Raw genomic sequence first — 16,020 nt, 5'->3', positions numbered from 1 at the left:
CTTAGTGGTGGGAAAATGATCATTTATTACCACCATCTCACTGTTCTGGGGGTTGATGAACTCACTGAGGCAGTTCCCTTTCAGCATCTCCTGTGTAGGTGCTGTTAAACTGGAGTCTCTTCAAAGGTCTCCTTGCATGTCTGCACATCCAGTTGTTGATGCTGGTTGTCAGCTAGAACACCTGCCTATGGCATCTCCACATGGCCTGAGCTCTTCCATGGCATGGTGCTATGGTCCAGGGATGGGCATCCCAAGGAGGAAGTACCAGGCAGGACCTGTGTTTCATTTTTAGTCAGCTTTGGAAATTGTATAGCAACTTCCACATTCTGTTCATTACAAGCTAGTGAAGGCCACCCATATTTAATTTGAGGGAAATTAGACAAGATGTGGGTCAGAGAACCTGTGGACATGTTTAGAATATGTGTGGTATTAAAATATGTCTTAATATCATACACATTTTAATAAATAACATTTTTACAAATTGAGGTAACTGTACAAGTTTTTGAAATTTTTTTCAAGTTTTTCAAAATAGCAGGTAATATTCTTTGATTCCCAAATTTACTGTTTTTTGTAAGTTTGTATGATTTAGGTACGTCTGATTGAAGACTTTTGAGCTAAAATTCTGGGATCCCTCAACTGATAGTAATCTCGATAAAGACCATGAACCTCGTGGTCCGAAAGATCTTTTAAGTCCAGGTTCTGTTCACGAGCTGTTTGATCCCAGACAAATTAACTTTGCCAAGGCTTTATTATCTTTTTTATAAACAAAGTAATATCAAAGCCTTCCTCATAGGGGTGATGGGAGCATTAGTGAGGGAAAGCATGAGAAGCTCTGAGCATTATGACTGGTCTGTCCTAAGTGCTTATTGATTTGCACATAGGTACAACATACTGGAGAGCAAATTGCATTATTTTGTTTTCTTTGCTGATGAAGAGTTTTAAAGTACTGTTGGTAACTAGTTAAAATTTAGAAACGTTTTAGAGTTTTCCATATCTATGAAATTTCTCACTTTTAATCTTAGTTTGAGAGCAAAATAAAATTAATCTAATTAAGGAAATAATAAGTATTGTTTAAATTTATAAGGTTCATCCCTACCTCAGGCCTTTGCACTTGGTTCCATCTGGCTGTAAATGCTCTGTCCTTGATAAGACTTTCTATCGTCTTTCACATCCCTATTCAAGGTCATTTTTTAGTGGGGGTGTTCTCTATTAAGGGTTTTTTCTCTCTTTCTCATCTTCTAATTAACTTTCTTATCAGAATACCCTGATTTATTTTTCATTATTATCTTGTTTACTTACTTGTTTCTATGTCTTTCTTCACTCCTAAGAGTAGGGACCTTACCTGGCATGATATTTATAGTACGTTGGCACCTAGAACAGTGGTTGGCACATTAGAGGTGCCTGGTAAGTATTTTTTCCTTTGAATGAATGAATGAGTGAATGGGTACATTCCCTAATCTGCCATTCACTTTGATACCTATTGCAGATTCTGTACAATTGTTTTTAGCCTATTGTAGATTATGTAGAACTCTGTTTATGATATAAGCACAAAAAATATCTATCATGGTGAATAGCATTAAGTGTATGAAATCTTAGTTTCATGGTGTTATGTTTTACTCTATACAGGAGGAGTTCTTTCAGAATCCTCATGCAGTAGACATTGAGTCTGAAGACTTCAGGAGCCTGCCCCCAGAAATAAAGCATGAAATCTTGACCGATATGAAAGAATTTACCAAACGAAGAAGAACATTATTTGAAGCAATGCCAGAGGTAAAATATATTACAACACATTAATGTGTAGACTTGAGAACTGCTGCCATACTTTTCATTAGAAAAAAGAAAATTGATAAGCATTACTTATACAGTATGTTTCCAATAAAAAGGTAGGAGGGAATTGGGTGGTAAATTCTTCCAATTAGAGCATCTGGTATTGGCTCCACAGCCGTTGCAACCCTGATTGGGGTCTTGTGGAGAGTTGAGTTTGTTGAGCATGTCTCCTGATAATGCTACACCGTTAATTATTATTGCCTTTAGTTGGTAAATGAGTTTTTTTTCCTTTCTACTGCTACCACATATTATTTCTAACCTTCTACTCCTTTAACTCACCGTAGGCAAAATATAAATTTTTGCAGCACTATTATTCCTAATGAATGGATGTGGGACTATTTTTTCTACAAACTTTTGAACATTTCTTAAATTGATAACAAAATATGAAAAAGGTAGGAGATACTTCTTTTCCCATCACTCTTTTCTACTTTTCCATGAAGAATGTGAATACAGGAAGTAGGACAGAAGTCTGTTTATTTTGGGTGGAAGCTACAGCTGAGTGGCGGTGGCTGCTGATTGTGTTCTATGGGGTCAGAATAGGGGCAGACATTTGCTCTTCCAGAACAACCTACTTATTCCTTTCTGATTAGTCATGGCAGGGAGAGTCAGGGTGACAGCTGCAGTAGCAAGGGTGGTAGTGGTGGCAACAGCTGCAGTGACATGTCCAGCAAGAATCTTGAATATGATTATTTATTCAAGTTGCTTCTGATTGGAGACTCTGGAGCTGGAATGTCTTGCCTCCTTCTTAGGTTTGCAGATGATACATATGCAGAAAGCTACATTAGCACTATTGGTGTAAATTTCAAAATGAGAACCATAGAGTTAGATGGAAGAACAATCAAACTTCAAATATGTGACATAGCAGACCAAGAAAGATTTTAAATAATAACCTCCAGTTATTACAGAGCAGTCCCTGGCATCTTAGTTGTGTATAATATGACATATCAGGAGTCCTTCAATTACTAAACAGTGGCTGCAGGAAATAGATCTTTATGCCAGTGAAAACATCAACAAATTGTTGATAGGGAACAAATATGATCTGACCATGAAGAAAGTAACAGACTACACAAAAGCAAAGGAATTTGCTGATTCCCTTGGAATTCCATTTTTGGAAACCAGTGCTAAGAACACAACAAATGTAAAACAGTCTTTCATGGCAATGGCAGCTGAGATTAAAAAGCGAATGGGTCCTGGAGCAACATCTGGTAGTGCAATGTTAAGTCCAATGAGAAATCCAATGTTAAAATTCAGGTGGAGGTTGCTGCTAAAATTTGTCTCCATCCTTTTCTCGCAGCAATGAAATTGCAATCTGAAACCAAGTGAAAAAACAAAATTGCCTGAATTGTACTGTATGTAGCTGCACTAGAACATTCTTACCATCTCCACAAAGGTTGGAAATTGTCAATGGTCATTACTGACTTTTTTTCATTCTCTTGACTCAGGAAAGCTAACTTCATTTTCAGAACTGTTTCAACCTTCATTTGCTAGTTTATAAAATAGTGTGTATAATCCTTGTTGCCTTCCTGATACCAACTGTTTTCCAGTGGTTGGTTAGAATATGTTTTATTTTGATGTTTATATTGGCATGTTTAGATGTCAGGTCTAGACTTCTGAAGATGAAGTTTAGCCATTTTGTATCAAACAGTACAACCAGTGTCTGTCACTTTCCATGCATAAAGTTTACATGTATGTTACAAGTAAGATCTGATTTACTAGTTCTTCCTTGTAGAGTTATAAACAGAATGATTACACTATCCGATTAATAGTTTCTTCATAATCTGCATATAATTTGTGGCTGCAGAATATTATAATTTGTTGTACACTATGTAACAGAACAACCGAAGATGTTTAATAAATGTTGTACTTATTAGAAGTAATATCCAACTGTATGGTGATAAGTACTGTTTTAATTTTTATGGTTAAAGGGAAATAGAGCCTTGCATTCTTAAAACATCAATTTGTATGTGCAACCAGGACATTGTAGACGCACCTTAGAGCAGCATCCAATATGCTTTCCAGATAATATATCCAATAAAGGACCTAGGGAGGTGTCTGTGCTGGGTAGAGATTTAACCAAGCTTAGTAGTTCAGGGAGAGTAAATTGCTTGGAAAACAAGTTTAGGATGTATGTTATCTAGCCCAGGATGTTTGTTCCTTCTCTAAAGCCATCTGAAATGGCTTCATTGATTAACTCTTTGCATGGTAAAGGTGGAAAGCATCACACCTTTCCTAATTGGCAAACGGTGAGACTAATGCATGTGCTAATATTTCTTCCATGCTCTGAGTCAGATTTTGACTATTGTATCCTTCACAATTGTATAATTTAAGTTGGAGGAAAGGTAAAGCATTAAAGTAGAAAGCAGGAAAATTTACTATTTGATTGCCCTAATTTGAAATTTTATCCCTGAAAATTAACCGAAAACACAAATGCTGGGTGGGAATGATAAATGAGAAATGTATTTATTTTAGTGGAATTTTGAACATGTAAAAATTTTGTTAAATAGGACCTTAAAGATTCTGGGGTTTGTTTTTATAGTGGAAAACAAATTTTTTGTTAACACTGGCATTTTAAGGTGGTAGAAATCAAAGACTGTTTCATGGGATTGCAGTAGCCACCAAAATACTTACTTAGGGGCTTGGGATGTGGTTGTTGGCAACACATATTATGGTGGGGTCTTGAATTCAGTGATGAAATTTAAATTAAAAACAAGCTCAAAATTAAAGGTTTAAATTTTTTTTTCACTAAATAGGCAATTGAAAATACATGGTACATAAATAAGTGGTAAGGTTATTGTAAAATGAAATGGACAGCATATTCAATTTAATTAAAAAAAAGGAAGTATTTCTTTTTTATTTCGGGGGGGGAAATCCAGGATCAGTTTATCAATCAAGCATTTTATTTCTTGACTGTGAAAGGATCTTTGGCTGGGCTTTGAGGAAATAGAATTTGGATTATATAAACAACAGTGGGAAGGAATGGAAGAAAGAGAGTCCCAAGTGATTTGCTTTACTTGCTTTACTTTCTGCCACCACAGAGCCTCACTGGATCTGTAATTCTGACATCTAAGGGAAGTTCTGAATCATCCAGATTGGGCCATTCTATCATCTGAACATTGGGCAGATACAATATTGATAATAGTAATGATGGTAAGAAGAGTAATAGTAGTAATCATAGAGTAATAGAAGCAGTATGTATAAGGGTTAATCAAAAGGTCTGCTTTTGATCCCAGATCTACCAATTATGAGTTACGTGGTTTTAGGAAAGGTACTTTACCTATTTAAGTCTCAGTTTTTTCATTTTTATAATCGAGGTGATATTTGTCTCATTGGTAGTCGAGAATAAAATGGGATAATATATATTAAAAGCACTTAGAACAGGGGTGTCAAACTCATTTTCACTGGGGACCATGTTAGCCTTGCAGTTGCCTTCAAAGGGCCAAGTATAATTTTAGGACTGTATAAATGTAACTACTGCTTAACTGTTAAGTGAGAGCTCAGCGCTGCTGCTGGGTAGAAACAAGATGCCGGGCTGGATAAAACAAGGTGGAGGCCCGGTTTGGCCTGTGGGCCTTGTGTTTGCCACCTGTGACTTAGAAGAATGCATTACACAGGAAATACTTTACAAATATTAACTGGTTGTTATTATTTATTGTGGATCTTTTATGGGCCAGGGACTATGCTGGGCACTTAACTTGCCTATTTACTTGCATTTATTGAGCCAAAATCAATTTTGATTTTGGCTCAAAATGTCACAGTGCCTGTGACATTTTGATTTTGCACTTGCATCATGTGCTTAATCCATGTTTTTTGAGTGAGTGATCAGTACCCATGGTTTCTTTTGTTTTGTTCAGTTCTTTTTGTTTTAAAAATTATAATGTTACAGTTTTTTCCTACATATTCAAATTTTACTTATTTTATAATATCAATAAAAAATCAGTTCATTGTCCACCTTTTGGGAAAGAGATGGATATGTAGTGATATTATCTGTATTTAAGATTTAAAAAATCATCTTACTTATTTTGCTTTAGGAGTCCAATGACTTTTCACAGTACCAGCTCAAAGGCTTACTTAAAAAAAATTACCTAAACCAACATATAGAAAATGTTCAAAAGGAAATGAATCAGCAACATTCAGGACAAATCCAAAGGCAATATGAAGATGAAGGGGGCTTTTTGAAGGAGGTGGAATCAAGAAGAGTGGTCTCTGAAGACACTTCACATTACATCTTGATAAAAGGTATTGGGCACTTATTTGATAGTTAAAAGCCAAAAATATGTTGTGTCTCTGAATTCTATAAACTACCACGCCTGGATAATATTAATGAAGTCCTACTTATGTATTGGGCTGGCCAAACAGTCTGTTTAGTTTTTTCCATAAAATAAAAGACACATTTTTCATTTTTACCAATAACTTTATTGATTTCAATATTTTGAGTATATTGGCTGTCTCCTGAGTGGTATAACATTGATTGTTCTCAGGTAATGTCTTAGTTTGATCACTGTCAGCTTCAACTGATCTGCCCTACCGTGGAGCACCATCCAGCAAGAAATCTACAGCACAAAACTTCACAAACTACTCTTTTTATTATCACTATTATTATTTTTAAAGATTATTTATTTATTTATTTTTAGAGAAAGGGGAAGGGAAGGAGAAAGAGAGGGAGAGAAACATCAATGTGTAGTTGCCTCTTGTGTGCCCCTTGCTGGGGACCTGGCCTGCAACCCAGGCATGTGCCCTGACTGGAAATCAAACCAGCAACCCTTTGGTTTTCAGGCCCACGCTCAATCCACTGAGCTACTCCAGCCAGGGCACAAACTACTTTTGACACATTCGATCATCAAAGCACCTTCTCCATATACTGCACAAATATTTTTTGCATTTCAGTTGTGTTTTTACCTTTCTTGAAATAATAAAGCATAATATACTGAAAGTGTTATGTATTTTCTTTTACCTTCAATATTAAAATGGCTTCACAAAAATTCACCAATTTTGATAAGTTTTTTAAAGATGCATGCTAATAGGACAGCTGTTACAATACAATGTTGATGTATACAATTGTATCAATACAATTTTGATACAACAAAATGTTTCAAATGAAGGTAAAGATAGCTAAGTGCTACTAAAGCCATCTCACAGAAAAAAAAACAAATGAATCTTTTGGCCAACCCAATGATAATAATTGTGTAAAGCTTTTGATGGATTACCTGTTTTAATGGGTTTAAACCCACTTTAAAATGAACTAATGAGTTAACTCTTAATTGCTGATTAAATGAAAATGTATGACTTTAATTATGAGAATCTGTATACTCATTTATGTTATTAGAAATATATTACTATACTGTAAATCTACATAGTGAGAATGTTTTACTCTTTCTTAAGGTATACAAGCTAAGAAAGTTGCAGATGTGAATTCAGAGTCTTTTCCATCTTCCAGCAAAATGCACAGCATGTCTTTTGACTTAAAGCCATCTCCATGTGAAAAACTTAAGCCAGAGAAAGAGTCTGATGCTACCCCTGCTTCTCCAAGAACTTTATTGGCTATGCAAGATGCTCTGCTGGGAAGTAGCTCCGAAGAGGAGTTGGAGAGTGACAGTCAAAGGCAGTACAATAAGAGGAATGCATCTGCTACTGTAGATGAAGGCTCTGTATCACCATTGACTCTCTTGGCTATTCAGAAAGCTCTTGATGATGATGAAGATGTGAAAGTGCATTCTGGGAGTGATGTGCAGACAGGAGAGTCAGGAGCAAAACAACTGTTTGTGAACAGTTCTGATGAAGAAACTGATGATGGATTTAAAACCAGAGATGGAAAAGGAATGCTGTTAGCAAGAGTGCCTCATTCAACCAGTGTGAACTTTGTAGAGGAGCATGTAACCAGTGCTAATAATGAAAAAGAGCTGGCAAACTCAGCTCCTTTGTCAAGTACTGTCTTTTGTCAAGGCAGTGATTCTAGCATTCCAAAAGAACAAGTGTCATTTATTCACATGTTTGAGGAATCCTTTCAAACAAGTGATGAACCTACAGTTAATGATAGGAAAAATCCAATTCCTTTGGAAAACACAGTGGTTATACAGATGAATGCACCTGGGCTCCAAAGTGGAAGAGAACTGACATCAACACTTCCTTTAAGTCCAAGTTCTGCATCAAGGAATGAAACATGTACCAAAGTGCTTAAGCTACAAGATCTTTGTCCATCTGAGAATAAGTACGATTCTTCTGTTCTTTCAAGTGATGATGCAGAATGTGAAAAGAATTCTGCTTCTGAAGTTATTGATACTGTCAGTTTACAAGAAGCGAGTAACACATTAAGAGTCCCTTCAGAGACTATAAATAGCTTAGGAAATCCTAAAGAGCATGAGGATTTCCTGAAAATCATCCAAGGACGTGAAATGATGGAATCTGTAGGCCAAGATTTAATTGCAGCTCCAAAGTTCATGGGACCAATAGGAATTGGCTCTGAAGAAAGTGAATCTGATGGTAGGTGCTTATTCTCTTTTAGAGATAAAAATGGTGGAATTTCACATTAGTAGGAATTGAGTTCCCACTCTGTCAGGTGATGACCTGGAGATCCAGAAAGATGAAACGACTTAACCAAGGACACATAGCTAGTGATGGAATTTTTTTTTTAATTTTTATTGTTATTCAGTTACAGTTGTCTGCATTTTCTCCCCATCCCTCCACCCCACCCCATCCGAACCCACCTCCTTCCCCAGCCTCCACCCTCCCCCTTGATTTTGTCCATGTGTCCTTTATAGTAGTTCCAGTAAACCCCTCTCCTCTCTATCCCCTCCCCACTCCCCTCTGGGCATGGCCAGATTGTTCTCAACTTCAATGTCTCTGGTTATATTTTGTTTGCTTTTTTCTTTTGTTGATTATGTTCCAGTTAAAGGTGAGATCATATGGTATTTGTCCCTCACCACCTGGCTTATTTCACTTAGCATAATGCTCTCCAGTTCCATCCATGCTGTTGCAAAGGGTATAAGCTCCTTCTTTCTCTCTGCTGCATAGAATTCCATTGTGTAAATGTACCATAGTTTTTTGATCCACTCATTTGCTGATGGGCACTTAGGTTGCTTCCAGTAATGGGCAAAGGACTTGAACAGACACTTCTCCAAGGAAGACATACAGAGGGCCTAGAGAAATACGAAAAGATGCTCAGCATCACTAGCCATCAGAGAGATGCAAATTAAAACCACAATGAGGTACCATCTCACACCGGTCAGAGTGGCCAATGTAAACAAATCAACAAACAAATGATGGAGAGGATGTGGAGAAAAGGGAACCCTAGTGCACTGTTGGTGGGAATGCAGACTGGTGAGGCCACTGTGGAAAACAGTATGGAATTTCCTCAGAAAACTAAAAATGGAACTGCCCTTTGATCCAGCAATTCCGCTGCTGGGATTATACCCTAAGAACCCTGAAACACCAACCCAAAAGAACCTATGTACCCCAATGTTCATAGCAGCACAATTTACAGTAGTGATGGAATCTTGACCTTTCGTGTTTTGCTGTTCTTTTTTGTTATTTTTAAAGGGAGGGTGTACCTAATTGGAGAACATAAAGGTGAGTTTCTTTTTAGTTCTTTTTAACTTTTTATTTTGAATTAATTACAAACTTAAAAAGATCAAAAGAATACTATAAAACACTCTGTTTTTTTCACCCTCTTATCTCATTGGCTAGCATTTTACCACATTGGCTTTATCATATCTCTCTGCCTGTCTGTCTTTATACATATTCATGTGTATTATGTATCTATATCTATATAATTTTATATGGCCAATCATCATTATTCACAGATTCTGTGCTTGCAGAATTTACTTGTAACCCCAGATTCAATACTTACGGTACAGCCTTTCTGGTCACTTGTGGACATGCATAGAGCAACTAAAAACTTGAGTTGCCACACTGTTTGCAGCTGAGGTTGACCAAGGTGACACTCTGCCTTCTTGTTTCTGTTGTCTTACAGAGAAGACCAAGGGGTGGAGGTTGGAGAGAGCAGTGCTGTGCAGACCAAGAAGCTCTGGCTCTGGGGACAGTTGGATAGGGTTTGAATCTCAATTCTGGCACCAGTTCGTAGGGTGGCCTCAGTGAAGTCTCTTAAAACTCCTGAACTTCGTTTTCTTGTTTGTAAAATAAATAGAATTCACCAAGATGGGTTGTTTTTAGGATTTAATATATTATAAATATATTTTCTCTAGGTGAAAAGATTCAGTATTCATGTATTAGTGTTCTCAGGGACTTTATAGAACATAACTGCTGCGAATAAGAAGAAATGACTATGCACACACTACTCCCTTCCTGCATACTTGCACATGGTAATTTTTTTCTGGTGTCTGCCAGGTTTCTACACTTTAGAGCTGCTATTTCTCCTTTGTAACTAGTAAGTATTTTATGGAAAGGAGTATTGCGAACTATAAATGTATTGAACAAACCTTCACCGACTTGTTTTATCATCCATTGATGATTTTTACCAAAATAAATTATGCTATGATGGTTGCTAGATGGTGATTTTCTAATTCCATTTCTTATATATTTGTTAGTTGGTATCCTACTATAAGGAATATCTTTCCCGTCTCCCCATTTATTATTTTTGTGTATCAGTCTAAAATCACGGACTCTTATTTAGTTATGAGTTATGGTGCTAGCATACTTTACTTTGTTACTTGAATTGTCTTAGCCTTGGCCAGTTGCTAGTTTGTCCCCTCAAGCCAGCTCCTTTGATTTTTACAATTACTCATTAGATTTTGAGCATTTCTTTACTTTCTGGCCAAGATATTCCAGGTTTATCTTGTGCTTTCCCTGCCCTTCCCTTAAACCAGCCATTTTGCCAAGTAGCCCTGATTCCTTGTAATGGCATGGTGTTTAGAAACCAAGATCTGGGCACTGAGTGTGCTTACTGTTATTGGGATGTCATTGCTTCAGGCCCAACAGCAGCAGAGCCAGAACATATATTTATACATACACACATGTGCACATTTAGATCTATATATTAAAATCCACAAATTCACACTGATATCTGCACTTCCAGTCCAACATCCCAGACTTCATTTCAGCCTCCACCTTTTTTGTAACTTTCCTTTTTAATGGTGAGAACTTTTGCTTTCATTATCTTCAATACATGTACATATTGCTTATTCTCTCTTTATTTGTAACCATCTCCTGATCTGACTGGCCTCCTACTTGGCTTAGGCTTTCTCCTCACCCGAGGCTGCAGGCCCTGAGAGCCTCAGCCCCCTCCATCCTGATTGTGTTCTGAGACCCAACCCCCTATGCCTGAAGGGAAGGAAGGGAATCAACACAGTTTTTAAAAGAAAAGACAAGAGAAGAGGGAAAGAAACTGGATGATGAAGAGCTGTTTTCTCTTGAGTACTTATCCAGGATTTTTTCCCTCTAAGTCACAGCTTTATTCTTTGCTACATTCATAGTGAAATTGCACAAAAACTTCTTTTACAACCTCCGTGATTGTTTACATATCCCAGTAATTCTCCTTTTTGAATTTTACAACAGTAATAGTTAATTTAAACAACGTATTTGTATAAAGTTAATATGCAAATCTTTGAACGCTTGGTTCCTAATTTGAAAGACAGTGCCAGTTAATTTAATTGAAAGGCTTATTTTGCCCTGGCTGGTGTGGCTCAAGTGTATTGAGTTCTGGCCTGTGAACCAAAGGGTCACCAGTTCCATTCCCAGTCAAGGGCACATGCCTGGGTTGCAGGCCAGGTTCCCAGTAGGGGGTGTGTGAGAGACAACCACACATTGATGTTTCTCTCCCTCTCTTTCTTCCTCCCCTCCCCTCTCTAAAAATAAATAAATAAAATCTTTAAAAAAAAGGAAAAGCATTGTTCTTTTAAAAGAGGCTTATTTTGAAGTTTTAGACTTTTATTTTTAAACTTATTTAATAGTAATATGCTACTGTCATATGTTTTCTACTACATTTAGGTCTTTCCTCTTTAGGGTAAACAATTTTTCAGAATAACTTGGAAAACTATAGGTGATGTCAGGATAAATTTGATGTTTCAGTTGTAGATAAACAGACTTTATTATTTTGGTACAGGAAGTTTCATTGAAGTGGAGAGTGTAGATGATGAACCTCAAACAGAGTTAGCAGAAGCTTCCAAGCCTCCCTCTGCACAAGGTGAAGAGGAACAGATAGGACCTAAGAAAGAAGAATACAGTGGTGCCTCTGAGGGCTTCCTAGGAGACAACTCTGGAAATGAGCTCTTGGGTATTGAGCCACATGAAGAAGCTGAAAAAGATGCAGACGATTTGCTCAATGAATGGCAAGATATTAATTTGGTAATAATGTTACTTTGTGCTTTAACTTATTGCTAAGGAAGCCATGCTAAGTAGCTTTTGAGTTTTAAGGAGCTACTGGTTGAATATTTATTAGCTATTTGCATGCATCTTTTTGTTCTTGCTGATGGTGCCTTTTTTATGTAGGTTGTTTGGGAAAGTCTCCACTTTCCCTGTGATTTAGTGAAGGAACTCTAAAGATATTAGACTTGATCAAATATCCAAGTGAAAAACTTCATAAGGGGAAAAGTTTATTGGTAATTTCAGTCAAACTAGATGCAGGCTTTTGTAACAAATGAATTTAATTGGATTATTAGTATAATGATCTACAAATGAAATTATTTTGTAGGCAGAGCTGGAGACTCTGGAGAGCAATCTTTTAACAGAACAGAATTCATTGAAAGCTAAAAAACAGCAGCAAGAACGGATTGCTGCTACTGTTACAGGACAGATGTTTTTGGAAAGCCAGGTAGGTGTACCAACTTGGGCCTCTTTTAATAACACCTACTGATATTTTTACTCAGCCAGATTCCCTGAGGGAAGGTATTAAATGAAATGTTTAATACCTGCCATTTCTGGGTCAAGGCCAGGTGGTGGTCACTGTTTATCTGTAATTCTTTAGGAACTTCTTCGCCTGTTTGGAATTCCTTACATTGAGGCTCCCATGGAAGCAGAGGCTCAGTGTGCCATTCTGGATCTGACGGATCAAACTTCTGGAACAATCACTGACGATAGTGATATTTGGTTGTTTGGAGCACGGCATGTCTATAAAAACTTTTTTAATAAAAACAAGTTTGTAGAATATTACCAATATGTGGACTTTCACAACCAGTTAGGTAAGACTTCAGAGTATGATTACTTTCTGAATTTTACCTTCAGAATTTGTATTGATTTTTTCTTCCAGAGGAGCTAACTTGATGTATTAATGGAAATGATATGTCTATATAAATTTTCATATAAGTGATCTTTTGCTTATTAGAGGAACAGGATTTTAAATTGGAATGAAGAAATTGAAATCCTGATATGTTTAGATGTTTCCTGCAATTTAATCATCTGACCTGGTTAGACTTTGGTTACCTGATATCTCAAGAGTGAACCAAATGGGAGGCAGGTGGGAGTCTCTCCTGCTGGAATCATGAACCTCATGATCCTATACTGGTGTTTCTGGCAGTCTTTCATTCTCCCATTTATCCAACAAGCATGCCAGTTGTTCTTGGCGATGGAGAAACAGCAGAAAAATAAAACAGTCTAATAGAAACAGATAATAAAAAAACATAAATCATAATTATGCAGTTAGTGGCATGTGCCATACAGAAAAATAAAGCAGTGAAAGAGAGAGTTACATGAAGTATATGTACTTTTTATGTAGAGTTTTGGTTGGGAAAGGCTTTACTAATAGGTAACTTTTGGGCTGGGGTCTAAAGGGAAGCAGAAGCCACTGTTACAGCTATTGTCTCTTGAGAATGAGTATGTGCAAAGGCCCTCGAGCAGAAGTTTGGTTGGTGTGTTCTAGGGAAGCAAGAGGTGGTTTTGTATTGAATTTTGTCCCCTCAAAATTCATAGATTGTAGTCCTAACCCCCCAAGTACCTCAGAATGTGGCTGTATTTGGGGACATAGTGTTTAAAGAGGTAATTATTAAATGAAGTCATTAGTGTGGACCCTAATACAGTCTGACTGGTGTCCTTATAGGAGGAAGAGGAGATTGGGATATAGAGGGAAAAGGGAAGACACATGGAGAAGACAGCCATTTACAAGTAAAGGAGAGAGACCTTCAGAAGAAACTAGCCCATCCAATACTTTAAAACAGGGATGTCAAACTAATTTTCATCAGGGACCAACCACATCAGCCTCGCAGTTGCCTTCAAAGGGCCAAATGTAATTTTAGGACCGTATAAATGTAACTACTCCTTAACTAGGGGCAAGGAGCTTGGTGCTGCCACCTAGTAGAAACAAGGTGCTAGGCCAGATAAAACAAGGTGGAGTGCCGGATTCAGCCTGTGGGCCTTATGTATGCCACCTGTGCCTTAAAACTTCTAACCCCAAGAACTGTGAGGAAATAAATTCCTGTTGTTTAAGCCACTCAGTCTGGGTACTTCATTGTGACTGTTTGAGCAAACTAAGAAAGAAAGGCCAATGTGAGTGAATGAGGAGGAAAATAGCAAGAGTATATATCAGATAGGAAGGAAGACACCAAAACCAAGTAGGGCCTGCCATGCTATAGAAAGTATTTCTGGGTGGATTAGGTGTGTGATTTAAGAGAAGGCAAACAGTCAAGGGTGACTCTTTTGTCCTGAGCAATTGATAGAATGGACTCACTATTAATGAGATGAGGGAATCAAGGGAAGGAGCAGTTGGAGTAAAAGAGATAGGAAGATCCAGGTTTGGATCTGTTACATCTGAGATGCCCATTACATATCCAAGAGGAGATGTTAAGGTGATTGTTGAGTAGGTGTGACTGTGGTTTAGAGGAGAAATCTAGCTAGAAAGCTAACTTTCTGGGTCAGAATATAGATGGTATTTAATAGATGTTATTAAAAGCTGTGAAGATGGATGAAACTTTAAAATTCCTAACAGAATGCCAATAAAAAAATCTATTTCAAATGTAAATAAGAGATGTCTTTGGCTGTTGGATGAGAATGTGTATACATATATATTGTTCATATAATAAAATGTTTACAAATGTTATATTTCTAAAGTAAAATTAAAAATTTAACAACATACAATAATTTTTACTCTTATAGGATTAGACCGGAATAAATTAATAATTTTGGCCTATTTGCTTGGGAGTGATTACACAGAAGGAGTACCAACTGTAGGTTGTGTTACAGCTATGGAAATTCTCAATGAATTCCCTGGACAGGGCCTGGAACCACTCCTAAATTTCTCGTAAGTTCTTTTTTAATTTCTTTAATCCAGTTTCTGCCTGTGGTCTTCCAGCTCTTCATTGACAGTTAGGGGCAGCCTATGCAGTAAATGGATCAGGAGGGTTAGGATGAATGCAAAGGTAAAGAACAAGAGGAGCAAAAGAAGAGCTGTAGAATTGAGAATGTTGCCTTGTGTTCTTCTCTGCTTTCTCCTCCTAACCAGACTTTAGCAAGTCACACCCCATTTAAAGTAGAGCTTTGCCCTGGCTGGGTGGCTCAGTTTGTTGGAGCGTTGTCCCACACACCAAAAAGGTTCAATTCCTGGTCAGGACCGTACCTAGGTTGTGGGTTTGATACCTAATCGGGGAACGTACAGGAAGCAACCGGTCGATGTTTCTCTCTCACACTGATGTTTCTGTTTCTCTCTCCTTTTCCTTCTTCTCTCTCTCTAAAATCAATAAACATATTGGCTGAGGATTGAAAAATAGATAAATAAATGTAGAGCTTTTCGGGGCCTGCAGGCTGCATTCAGCCCAGGTGTACTTTGTTTGGCTTACAGTGTGCTCTTATTTAGTTTTGATTGACTACCAACATTTAAGTTTGGGGAGATTCCACAGAAAATTTTGGATTTTCTTGGAGGAAAATGAGATCTGAAAATATTGGTCCCAAATCCCAGATAAGTCCCAAAACAGCTACAAATCAGGACAGGGTACAAATTTTTTAATTTTATCATTGGTGCTGCCAACTCCCTATTGTATTCCTCTTAAATTTAGCTGATGGCAGATGACGTGTTCTTTCTTTGCATTAAGTGCCTGGCCCTCTGGCATTAAAGAGGGGTGCTCCCAAAGAAAAAAGCAAACAAAATATAACCAGAGACATTGAAGTTAAGAACAATCTAACAATAGCCAGAGGGGAGTGGGGAGGAGACAGTGGGGAGAGGAGTTTACAGGAACTACTATAAAGGACACAAGGACAAAATCCAGGGGGAAGGTAGGAACAAGGGAGGGAGGTGGGTTTGGATGGGGTGGGGTGGAG

The 16,020-nt window shown here is 37.5% G+C and overlaps 1 protein-coding gene and 1 pseudogene across 2 annotated transcripts in view; both read left to right on the top strand.

The window, feature by feature from the left end:
- BIVM (basic, immunoglobulin-like variable motif containing) overlaps nucleotides 1–16,020 on the top strand; it is a 74,895-nt gene that overhangs the window by 54,551 nt on the left and 4,324 nt on the right. For both annotated transcript variants that reach the window (XM_053916434.1, XM_053916432.1), the window contains 7 exons: nucleotides 1,627–1,770; nucleotides 5,856–6,063; nucleotides 7,207–8,304; nucleotides 11,882–12,123; nucleotides 12,470–12,589; nucleotides 12,743–12,956; nucleotides 14,863–15,007. In XM_053916434.1, the coding sequence (XP_053772409.1) occupies nucleotides 1,627–1,770; nucleotides 5,856–6,063; nucleotides 7,207–8,304; nucleotides 11,882–12,123; nucleotides 12,470–12,589; nucleotides 12,743–12,956; nucleotides 14,863–15,007 (2,171 nt within the window). The remainder of the gene's footprint in view (nucleotides 1–1,626; nucleotides 1,771–5,855; nucleotides 6,064–7,206; nucleotides 8,305–11,881; nucleotides 12,124–12,469; nucleotides 12,590–12,742; nucleotides 12,957–14,862; nucleotides 15,008–16,020) is intronic.
- Nucleotides 1,990–4,855, top strand: LOC123478538 (ras-related protein Rab-1A pseudogene; annotated as a pseudogene).

Source organism: Desmodus rotundus, chromosome 13 (genome assembly GCF_022682495.2).
Source record: "Desmodus rotundus isolate HL8 chromosome 13, HLdesRot8A.1, whole genome shotgun sequence".
In the NCBI taxonomy this organism is placed as follows: Eukaryota; Metazoa; Chordata; class Mammalia; order Chiroptera; family Phyllostomidae; genus Desmodus; species Desmodus rotundus.
The sequence above is the reverse complement of the archived record's forward strand: the minus strand, read 5'-3'. Positions and strand labels throughout refer to the sequence as shown.